At 39.5% G+C, this 12,463-nt stretch overlaps 1 protein-coding gene across 1 annotated transcript; it reads left to right on the top strand.

The window, feature by feature from the left end:
* The first annotated feature begins 1,637 nt into the window (after nt 1–1,637).
* Nucleotides 1,638–10,310, top strand: LOC311016647 (natural resistance-associated macrophage protein 2-like). The gene is made up of 16 exons (XM_084014492.1): nt 1,638–1,814; nt 2,744–2,833; nt 3,491–3,642; nt 3,777–3,899; nt 5,155–5,274; nt 5,849–5,955; nt 6,129–6,199; nt 6,280–6,347; nt 7,301–7,456; nt 7,560–7,718; nt 7,834–7,920; nt 8,564–8,683; nt 8,785–8,934; nt 9,338–9,411; nt 9,506–9,659; nt 10,090–10,310. Exons 1-16 carry the CDS (start codon nt 1,772–1,774, stop codon nt 10,195–10,197), a joined length of 1,782 nt encoding a protein of 593 aa, XP_083870618.1. The 5' UTR covers nt 1,638–1,771; the 3' UTR covers nt 10,198–10,310.
* Nucleotides 10,311–12,463: the final 2,153 nt, after the last annotated feature.

Here is a 12,463-nt window from a genome sequence, read left to right on the forward strand (position 1 = left end):
AACTTCAGTGAAATTAAGCAATAATTACAATAATCATTAGTGGCAGCCCAATTTCAACACTTAAGTATTTTTTTGTGTGTTGAATATACAGAAAAGTGCATTCAAGTTGGTCAGATTCAGTCGTCATTTTCATGAGAAAAATCGCGTTGTTGAAATTGGATTGGTTAAATCCAGACACCAAAATTCAAGGTGAAAGATTCACATGAACATCTGGGCTCCCAAAGATAATTAATCGAACCTGAATGAAACTGATCCAACCTCTAATATTAGTTCTTATAGTTTAGATGGTATAGTTTTGAGATTCCTTTACAAAAAAGAATTCATTACTGTGATAATGTTAGGAGATATCACAAAGTAAAACTACTGAAATAAATATATACATTAACTGAATATAGAGCAGGAATATTAAGAAACTCTTTATTATTCAGGCCTAGTTTTACAAGGTGTTTAAATAGGAACCAATAACACAATTATCGGTTCCTATTAGAGTTGAAGAAAACAAGTCTAGTCGAACAAGGGCAAAGTAAGAGCAAATGATGCATTGGTGAGTACAACTGTTGTCATATTCCTCAAGATGACATACTTTATTCCATAACTACTCAAGATCTGCAGAATATCGTTGATGCAATCTTCCCCAAAAATCCCAGTATTTGAACTTGTTTTCCTTTTATGACAAAGTCAATACATCTATTGTGAAAAAGCTTTTCAGGTTCAGGGTCAGGTTGGAGAAATCAGTTAGTATTTGTCTCCACCCAGTGGCTGTTCCTCCTCTGGTCACTCACTCCCTCAATAAAACCACTTCTCTCCTCTGTAGGACAAAACAACACCCCCCCTATATGAGGCGTTATAAACACCTGCAGCAGGAGGGAGCTGGATGAAATGTCTGGTAAGCTTTTGAATCTTTCAAATTCATCGTTTTCATTTTGTAGAATAAATATCTATGTGTATTTAATTAAATATAGCTAGCTGTATATTGGTCCTTTCTCGGACCATTAGTATTAGTACTGTGCTAAGAGGTCAGGGATTTGGGGAATTTAAATATTTCATGCTACAAAAAACACATATTATAGGCTTATAATTAAATAAAAGGAGCCATAGTTGTATTTATTACAGTGGAGAAGACATTGATTGTTGGATCCACATGTTACTGTATAGTTTAAATATGATAATTCCAAAGCAGTTTAACTTTCTTGTCTGGAATAGCGACCTCTTAAATTCAAAATATATATATATATTTTTATTATTTTGAAACTTGTGGCCGGAAACGACCATTATTCTATATGTTCAGACTTTTATTCTGAAAATTAACAACAATCAAATTACCTTGTTTATACATATCCATATGACTCAACTAAAAGAGCAATCTTCAAAAGCAGTATGTACGAATACACCTGTCTTGTGTGTGTGTGTGTTTTATTTTGAAATCTGTAACTCTTCAGGGAGTCTCGCTTCCTGCTGATGCGGGATCGGGACGTTTCACTCAGGTTTCGCTGTATTAACAGGGTCACGTGATAGAAACAGCCCATCGGGTTCACTTGTGAAGCGACGTTCTTTGTCCCCGGGCGGTTTCCCCCCTACCCCCTCCCTCCCTCCCTCACCTGTCCGGTGAGTCAACTCCCCAGTCGGCGTGACGATGCCCAACCTGCCGGATGTTCCTGATCTCCATGAACTCCTCAGTGGACGAGAGCGAGAATGAATCAACTAACCGGGATCTAGCTGCTTGTTTCGTTTCACTTTTGGGAGGTTTTTACAGAGTTTAGAGAGAGGAATAATGCCGCCGAAGAGGAAGAAGGTGTTTTCCTTTCTGCGATCAGGTGGGTCAGTTTGAATTCATGTCTCGCGCTTTGTTGTCATTAAAGTCAGCAGTGGTGGAATGTAACTAAAGCACTTTTTACTCACAGAGTGTACAATCGAGGCTCGGTCAATTGTATGAATCCATTCATAATTAAGATTTTAAATAAAAAAAACAATATGAGAAGTTTGATATACATGATTGCTTGAGTCCAAAGAGGTCAAATTATACAATGTTAGATTTTTGTTGTGTGTCTGGTGACCCTTTGGAGTAGCTTGACCCCCTTCTTATATAATTAAAAGATGTTGATGTGCCTTTTATCCTCACATGTCCTCTGATCTGTTTTAAAGCATTAAGAAAGATTTATAGTGTAGCAAAGTTCATATGGAAGTCATTATGTTTGATGGCATTTATCATAGCCTCTGGTACAATATAACATCCCCCATAAAGTTCTATAATACCGTTTTGCTGAAGTAATGCATATAAAAACATGTTATTCGAGTAAAAGTATAGGAGTATTTGCATCAAAATATACTTAAAATACCAGACCTAAAAAGTCAACATTCTGCAGAAGAGCCCATTACAGGATCATACATCACTGGGTTGTAATTATTAGAATTACTTCATGGTGTCGGTTATGTTATCATCTGTAATATAACATAATATTTAATCAGTTGATTGTGTTTTGTGTACTATTTGCCTCTAAAGCGTAGTGGAGTAGAAGTATAAAGTATCAGGAAGTACAGTGCAGTACTCCTGTTGCAGAGTTGAAACATTAGTCAGATGAGAACAAGATTAACGACATTTTAACGCTACTCTGCAAAGAAGGCCTGAGCTAACAACGATGATAAGCTGATGATGATCTCAACCTGTTTTTTTTTGTTTTGTGTGCACTGTGATCACGAGAGGTGGGGTTCTAATCTCGGTGTATAATTACCTGCTTGCTTCCAGACCGAGAAGCTCCTCCGGAGGACATCCACATCTCCTCCCTGCCTCCCAGTGTTCCCACGGACCAGAAGCCAGAACACAATGGAGGACAAGGTGAGGAGGATGTTTGTTGTGTGGACACGTTTGGTGTTTTTTGTTTTGTTGCTTTTGTGTCGGGAGGAACAATACGACCCTCTTCATCCACTACTCTTCATCCGTCCACTTAGGTTCACACTGAAACATCTCAATAATATTAGATGGATAGCCATGAAAGTTTGCATAGATATTAAAGGCCCCTTTATTTATATTGCACATTTCAAACACGTGAGGAAATTTAGAGTGCTTTACATAGGTGTCTATCTATCTATCTATCTATCTATCTATCTATCTATCTATCTATCTATCTATCTATCTATCTATCTATCTATCTATCTATCTATCCATCTAATCTTATATATATATATATATATATATATATATATATATATATATATATATATATATATATATATATATATATATATATATATATATATATATATATATATATATATATTCTCTCCCACAGCAGGTTTTGTTGCACCCAAGACACTTAATTACATTAGTTTATTACTCACTTTATAACTACTTACTGAGTTGTTATGTGTGTTGTTATGAGCTAATTTCAGATGCATATCATTGCACGACTGTACTTTTTAATGTCCACGATGTTAAACTTGAGCTTCCCCCATGGGGAATGCTATTGCACGGTATTTTCTTTTCATCCCTCAGCCGGTGCCACGGAGGGAGGGAGAGCGGTGATCCGGACCACACACACACACAGAGTGTCCCCCCCCTCGGTCTTCCTCCAGAAACACAGTAGTGAACCAGTATCGAGTACTTACTTTGAACAGAGGGTCTCTGTTCCTGAGGAGACCAGCGAGGTAACCCATGAGAAGTGTCATATAAGAAAACCTGTATTAAAACGTTAAAATTATATTTTTTTTGTTAGATTGACAACAGTTAGCATGTATAGTATGTAAAGTCGTCAAACAGCTTGTGTTTTTACCTCCTGTAGACGGTATTTAGTCTCCGTAAACTGTGGGCCTTCACTGGGCCGGGGTTTCTGATGAGCATCGCCTACCTGGACCCGGGAAACATCGAGTCCGACCTGCAGTCCGGTGCCAAAGCTGGTTTCAAGGTATCTAAAGTCACGCTTATTCACTTTATTATGGATGATTAGGAACGGCCGGATGTAAAAGTTAGTACAAAGACCACATAGAATAATCAAACTGTTACGTCTTACATCAGACGAAGCTCTTCATGCGTCATGCAGAAACTTAATAAGGGTAATGCTTTATTCTGTGGGTCCTTGGATGTTTCCTGACAAATAACTTATCATTTAATTGGAACTAATTAATTTGCTCAACTATTATAACTAAGAATCTTTCAGTGTTTGCACACTGGGTCATCTGAACTTGCAAAAACATGTAATCTATCTGCAGGTAAACAACAAAAAACAACTCAAATATGATGACAATTTTTTCCTTTTTTATATGACTTACTACTGTCACACTCATTAACATAATGTTATTACAGTAACTGACTGACAGAACAATAAGCCTGCATGATTTTATTTAGGAAACAATGTAAATAATGTGGGCTGGATTGCAAGTACAAGCTGCTGATATCATTCGAGTTATAGCTATAATAAACACTTTATTGTCATCTCCCACTATCTGTGTCCTGAATAACTACCAGACATGCAGCTTCCCTCTCCCTGCCGTTTGTACTCTGTTGCCACGCAGTCATATAAACCATGCAAACAAGGATACTAGGGAGCAGTCACTTCCATTCCCTCTCAAATCGGCTCGATTTTAGAGTCTCACGACACTGCGGGTCAAAGGTCAACAAAGGCGAACTTTGTCCCGCAGAAACCGGGAACGCATTCTTGAATTAATGAGAGGCGGAGAGAATATTCACAGAGAGTAACTGAGCCCTCAGCCGGACTGTTGTTACAACGTTTTTCAAGATAAGGCTGAAAAAACATCACTTATTTGTGTTTCTAAAATACTAAATGTCCCAATATTGCCAGGATGACATGAATAAACATTTACTTTAGAAACATTTATGGTTGATGTATGAAGTATGTTGCGAAAGAGGAAGCAGATCCAATGTCAAAAAAGCTCTGTTTGAGGAATTCAAGCAGGTAAAAACCTTTTTATAGTGACCTCATTTCACAGAGCGACACCTGTACAAAACAGGAAACACAGCTACATGTTTTTGTGCAAAACATTCACAAACTTGAGTTCTTTTCACAGATTTATAAAGGAGGATTTTCCACTTTCAAACTTTTTAACATCATTTCACAAATCCAGGATCAGATTGACCCTCATTTGAGCTCATGAAGGCGGCCGATTAACCGGCGCTGCCGACTCTGTTCTCGTCCCCGTCAGCTCCTCTGGGTGCTGCTGGGAGCCACCATCATCGGCCTGCTGCTGCAGCGGCTGGCGTCTCGTCTCGGGGTCGTCACTGGGATGCACCTGGCCGAAGTCTGCCACCGCCAGTACCACACGGTGAGATACCACTCATCTGAATGTGCATCTCATCATAATCACAGCTGCTTGCGTGGAATACATCTAGAGCGCCTGCGAGAAAAACTCCCTGTTTTCATTCATGAAATCAATACTTAAGAGCCAGCAGGGATGCAGAAATGATCCAACTGCTGCTCTACATACACTGTTTAATGTTTCGGGCTGGGAACATTTCACTGAGAACGGATTACAAATCGACTTTGGGGAGTAATGCATTTCAGTAATTAGTGTTATTTAATGGCGGCGCTGCGCAGACCTAGAACGGGCCTGTGTCTTCAAACAGCACTTAACAATACACAGTAAACAGGACTATTGAATGTTGGCATTTACAGTAAACGTCAATGAATTTATTGTTCTGAATATTTTATTTTGAAAACCAAAACAGAATTTACGTGGTTTGAATCCCCTACAATTAAAAATGTGTTTTGATTCGGATGCAGCCACCTAAATTTCTTGGATCATGTGACATGTGAATCTGTTACCTTGCATCATGTTTTCTAAGTTATTCCACTCAGTTCATGCTGAACTTAATATCTCCTGACACCAACCTGTCCAGGTGCCTCGTATCATCCTGTGGTTGATGGTGGAGCTCGCCATCATTGGCTCAGACATGCAGGAGGTCATCGGCTGTGCCATCGCATTCAGCCTTCTCTCCTCCGGCAGGTGAACAGACACCAGACGACATTCATATATAAAAAAATCATGTTACTATAACTCATGAAAATCATGCTGCTATAAATGTTCTTGATTATTGATTTTGACCACTGTGTGTGTGTGTGTGTGTGTGTGTGTGTGTGTGTGTGTGTGTGTGTGTGTGTGTGTGTGTTCACCCATAGGATCCCCTTGTGGGGTGGAGTCCTCATTACCATCATCGACACATTTGTCTTCCTCTTCTTAGACAAGTATGGTAGGTCGCGGCCGCACTCTTCACAGTGAAATCTGTCGCCTCATCACTAAATAAATAACGTTTGTTTTCTGCCTCCGCAGGCCTGAGGAAGCTGGAAGCCTTCTTCGGCTTGCTCATCTCCATCATGGCCATCACCTTTGGATACGAGGTACGTTGCTCACAGCAGCTATGCTCAACCGCTGGTGGGCCTCAGATCACCATCTAGTGGTGTGTGGAGGTACTGCTGAATGTGTCAATTCAATGTAAAAATACTTTTTTTAGCTAATTAACAAAGCAAGTAGTTTCAGATGTGCTTAAGAATGACCATAAATCATACACGTAGTAATTCAAACAAAGCATCGTTTCAATGACCATTTATGTTTTAATATCCCTGCAACAATCACGACACATCATCAGGTAGCAAAGGCATCAAAATGGATCGTTTTTTAAATGGAAAAAGTGATTTGGAAGACAACCTTGCTCCAGCAAATGCTCTGATGAGTGTAGTGAGGAAATATGACCCTGAAACATTACATCTGGATTCATAATGGCAGGCAGTGATGGGTGAGGAGAAGAGAAGAATATTTAAATTTATCATTACAGATGCGTAACACATATTTCCAGCTCATTTCATGCATTCTGCTTTTTTGCCAAGTGTCTTTTTTTTCTTTCTAATTTCTTTTCAAATGTTCAGAAGTAGGACCTACGAAAAGGTTGAGAACCCCTGATATGGAGGCATCGGTATTAACTTGAGTTCCTCTTTGAACTTTCCAAAAATCCTATTTCGCTTTGTTGATTGCAGTGATTTTGTATGTTTTTGCTGCAATAATTGACATGATACATATTTTGCATGTGCTGCACTGCGGCTGTGAGCATTCATTTATTGTGACTTAATGAGATCTTTGCTTGACATCATGTTTTTAGACTGGGCTTAGTCTGTTCACATCGTATCTAAGGTGGCTCTCTGAAACACCTTAATCCTGTATGTTCACTCCATGTTTTTAAAGTTAACTCTCCCTTTTCTGAGCAATCTTTCTGGTTTCACTGCGTATCCAAATCTGGAACGTGTCCTTATTGATTCCCTCTTATTGGCTCATCATATATACCCTGTTCTGTCTTCAGTATGTGACGGTGAGTCCAGACCAAGGCCAGCTGCTGAAGGGGATGTTTCTGCCGTACTGCGAGGGCTGCGGGCCCGTCCAGCTGACTCAAGCCGTCGGCATCGTGGGAGCCGTCATCATGCCTCACAACATCTACCTCCACTCTGCTCTCGTCAAGGTGCGACCAGCTACAGATATCTGTAGCGTTCTCTCTTTTTCCTGGTTAAACAGTTGCAAACATGCATCAGCGACTCATGATAGGTGTCCAAATGTGCTCTCAGTCTCGAGAAGTGGACCGGTCGAAAAAGAGCGAAGTAAAAGAGGCCAACAAGTATTTCTTCATCGAGTCGACCATCGCGCTGTTTATCTCTTTCCTCATCAACGTGTTCGTGGTGGCCGTCTTCGCCGAGGGTTTCTACAGACGCACAAACCAAGAGGTGGTGAGTATCTGAGAAGGGTGACATTTCAAAGCTGTCTTTTGGAAGTAAAAAGAAAATGTGTTTACTGCTTTGCAACCGATATATCTCTCTCTGTGTGTGTGTGTTTTAATTCCAGTACAACGTCTGCAATCAAACAGGAAGTCCTAATTCTCATATGTTCCCTCAGAACAATGAGACTCTAGAAGTGAATCTCTTCAAAGGGGTAAGTTCAGATAAGTACATTTTGAGGTATTCCACTGCATTTATCTCATGACTTAAATTACTTTGAAAACAAAATATAATAAAGAATGTTCTATAATAAATCAATATGTTCTATAATAGATTAAAATAAAACTTTATTGATCCCCAAGGGGAAATTCACATGCTAACCAGCTGTATATAAGTAAGTAAAATAAATGATCCCCACATTTACCAGCGGCATCATTACAGTGATGCCTGATTATGTCAGTAATATATCATACATTATTCTGAAATAGACAATTCTGCATGATGATGATGATGATAATACTTTTTTTACTTTATCTTGAGCATTTTGAACGCATGACTTTTACTTGTTATAGAGTAATAAATAAAGGATCTGAGTACTTCCTCCACTGCTGCGCTCCAAAGACGCTGCCCAAAAAAAACACCATCGTTTGTAATGCAAGCTTTGTGGAATTTCAAAAATATGGAAATATTACAATAATAAAAAAATACATTCTTCTCCAACTCCTGAGGGAAATATCTGTCTCTTCAGCTGATGAATGATCCAATATGTTCACCGGCTCGTCGCTAACCGTGTCCGTCTGCTGCCAGGTGCTGAGCAGGTAGAGAACCTGTCATAACGATGAGCTGTGTGTTTGCAGGGCGTGGTGCTCGGCTGTTTCTTCGGCCCGGCGGCGCTCTACATTTGGGCCGTGGGGATCCTCGCAGCCGGTCAGAGCTCCACCATGACCGGAACGTACTCCGGACAGTTCGTCATGGAGGTCAGGGGGGAGGAGTCAGCCGTGCACTAAACAGTGGACATGCACACACTTATTCTTGTCTCGTAAATGTCTCAGACCGATGTGTGTTTTCCGTCTCTCAGGGTTTCTTGAACCTGCGCTGGTCGCGGTTTGCTCGGGTGTTGTTGACCCGCTCCATCGCCATCACTCCCACCCTGCTGGTGGCCATCTTCCAGGACGTGCAGTACCTGACGGGCATGAATGACTTCCTCAACGTGCTGCAGAGCATGCAGGTCAGGCACATCAGCCTTTGACCTCCTCACACTTTATATAACTGAAGTGCTCGTCAATACATTCCTATTACCTGCAATACAAAAAAAGAAGGCATTCAAATATTAACATATAAAAGCAAGTAGGACGGAATTTCAATAGCAAGCTCCAGTTTGAAGGCAGCTCTAAGTTGGTAAAATAATCAAATTCTTAATCTCACAGTCTTTCTTTTAATCATGTAGTCACATTAATGAAGGCTTTTATTTAATGTGTGAATTTAAGCAAAGCAATGTTCCTTTCTTTTTCCAATCCAATCCCTCTCTTGTTTAAAAAAAACTGCTGTTTGAAATATCTGATGCTGACTTGTCATTAAATATTTAAGACTTCATTTATATATTCTAACACATATTCATTCTTATCTCACAGTTGCCATTTGCCCTCATTCCCATCCTCACTTTCACCAGTTTGCCATCCCTCATGAATGACTTCGCCAACGGAATGTAAGTCCATCTACATCACAAAGACACCGACAAATGATTTCTCCTTCAAGCACACTCATTCTCTTCTTCTTCTTCTTTTTGTTTTTTACTGCAGGGTGTTTAAAGTCGGAGGAGGAATCCTGATCTTGTTGGTGTGCGCCATCAACATGTACTTCGTCGTGGTCTACGTCACTGACCTCAACAGTGTGTGGCTGTATGTGCTGGCAGCCTTCCTCTCCATAGCGTACCTGACCTTCGTGGGGTATTTGGTAAGTAACTAGGCCTATTTCAACCACTCTGGAATGGCTTCATGTTCATTTTAGGATTAAAATGTTGGTGCTGACTTTTAGAGCCCTACATGTCCAGGCTCTTTTTTTTAAGTGTACCTCAAATCCATTGTCAAACTCTGAAAAGAGATCTTGCTTTTTAAGTCAGCAGCCCTTAAGCTTTGGATAGTCTCCCAATTTAGCTCAATAATTGCTCAAATATATCAAACGCAGCTGAAAACTCATCTGTTCAGGCAGGCATTGTAGCATGTTCATGTTTTATCTGGTCTGTGTCTTGCTTGTACATCTTATTTTTGTTGACTGTGAAGGCGCTATATGAATGAAGGCTGCCTGCTTATACTGAATATGTGATCTTTGTCTGATAAGGCAACTGTTATATTTTTAATCTCATCCTTCTCTGTCTTTGCTGCAGGCGTGGTTGTGTCTGATAGCTCTTGGAGTTTCCTGCCTGGATCCGACCACCAGGAGAGACAACGACACGACCGTCCTGATAGATCAGCAGCCAGAGTTTGACTCCTGAATCAAATATGGGCAATTATTCCAAAAGGTGCAGCAACCCAACCTGATCTTTGACTGTTTCTTCTTAAGTGCCTATTTATTAATAGAACTTCAGAAATGAGAATAATGTATATATATATATATATATATATATATATATATATATATATATATATATATATATATATATATATATATATATATATTTATCAATGTCTATACCGTTTTTTTACTGATTACTGATTATATAAAACAGTTAGGTGTGAATGAAGATTGACTCAAACCGGTTACTCGTCGAGTTAACTATAAAGCTGACAGTTATTCTAAATTAAAGAACAGAATACAGTTTAAGTAAATTATGCAAATTCCCTCTATAAAAAAAATAATGAGGAAATTCACCAAATAAATCGCCACAAAAATAAATCTCAAACAAATCACTACCTCAGAGTTTCTCCAAGTAAAATTTAAAACCTTTTTTTAATCCCAAATATAATTAAGTCTAATATCTATTTTATGATCACAATGAAAATATGATGGAAAACCAATATGGATGATCGCCCAGCAGCGCATAAGTATATTTGCTAATGATATATTTTATTACCCAGATAATAAATGACCTGGACCCAGATAACCAATAAAAAAACACAACTACTTCCTGCAGCACAACCAAATGTACTAACAATAACAGTTCTATAATTTCCCGGTAGCCTGCAATAGAAGCAGGAAAATCAAATATTTAACACTTTTTTGGAAATGAAAACCAAATTCAATGCGTTTCAAGACTATGCAAGTTCTCTGTTGGCCACAGGGGGGCAGTGCAGGCCACAAAGACACTCCCAGATACTGTAAATGTCACAACCAGAGCTGAACCACATAACATAACACATTAAATGACACAGTGTGTTACATCACTTTTCATGTGTTGTTACAGTTGCAAAGGAAGGGCATTCTTGAATCAAATCAAATCAAAATCAGTTGCAGTCATTTCAGCGTCCCGAACATTCAGTTGTAATTATACGTGCCTGAGGCGGAGAGTGTGAAGAGGTGCAAGTGTTGTGTAAATGCAAACGAGCACTGCTGGTTTCAGTGTCGCTTGGATTCCAGTCCTGAAGTGTTTCAGCATTTGCAAGCTGAGGAAGGGGACAGGTTTTTCTTTGCATTGTGGCGGGGAACTTTTTTTCCTTTTTTTTTTTTTTCTGTCATGGAGGCAGAGTTATGTAAGAGGGGAGAGTCTTACCACCGCCCCTCTCTGTTTTTGTTTTTCTCAATGAGCCAATGTCTCCCTGCCGAGGCCTCACAGCCTATCCAGTAGGCCCCTTTCCTGGAAACATAGCCTAGCAGAGGCCACTCAGGGGCAGGCCTGCAGAGGTGGGAGGTTGGGGGCAGGGAGCGAGGGAGGGTGGGCGCTTCCAGCAAATCACATGATTGTAGACCCTACAGTCCCGGCCCTACATGAGGCTCAGATGCTGCAAGCACATTTCAGCAGCTAGTTTGTCATCAACGTGATTGGATGTTGCAATGCATGGCAGAGTGCATGAGGCTGTAATTAGACGCTGTGGATTCCCAGGTGTGATGTAGAAATAGAACCACAATGCCTGATGGAGTGCATTGGTGTGTGTGTGTGTGTGTGTGTGTGTGTGTGTGTGTGTGTGTGTGTGTGTGTACACAAGGATAATGTGATTTCTATTTTTTGCCATTAATGTCAACATCACCACAGATTTTAGCAAGTTTTGTACAGATTTAAAAAAGAAAACGTATTTATAAAAATGATTTAGATTAATATGATCAAAGCTTTTTTTTTACAGTATTGTATTTGTATATTTGCTGTAATGTGTTGTAATAGATTAACAGACTTAAGTCGCTGATTTATTACTTGCAAAAAGATAACCTTGATGCATTTATAGCAGAAAGCCCCTGTGTTGTTTGATTACTGTGGCTGGCCAGAACTAACAAATTAAATGAATTGCAATTATAAAAAAATCGTTAAATGCGTAATTGAATGGTAAGCAAACACTCCCACTACACAAATATGATAAACCACAGCATGAAAACACAGGATTGAGGCTGTGAGTGTGTCAGAGTGATTTAAAAAGAATCGTATTCCTTTGAATTTCCTATCTCTTCCTGTCAATCTGGAATGAATGTTATGAATGTTATTATCACACTTGAGGTTTCGCATTTCTTCTGTGAGCTGACGAAAGATGGATGCAGTTTTAACGTGTACCTCATGTTTGAAGTCACATGTTTTGGACTGCTTTTTTTTTTTTCATCGGGGTACACCAACTGCA

The sequence above is a fragment of the Eutrigla gurnardus genome (assembly GCF_963514095.1).
Source record: "Eutrigla gurnardus genome assembly, chromosome: 8".
NCBI lineage: Eukaryota > Metazoa > Chordata > Actinopteri > Perciformes > Triglidae > Eutrigla > Eutrigla gurnardus.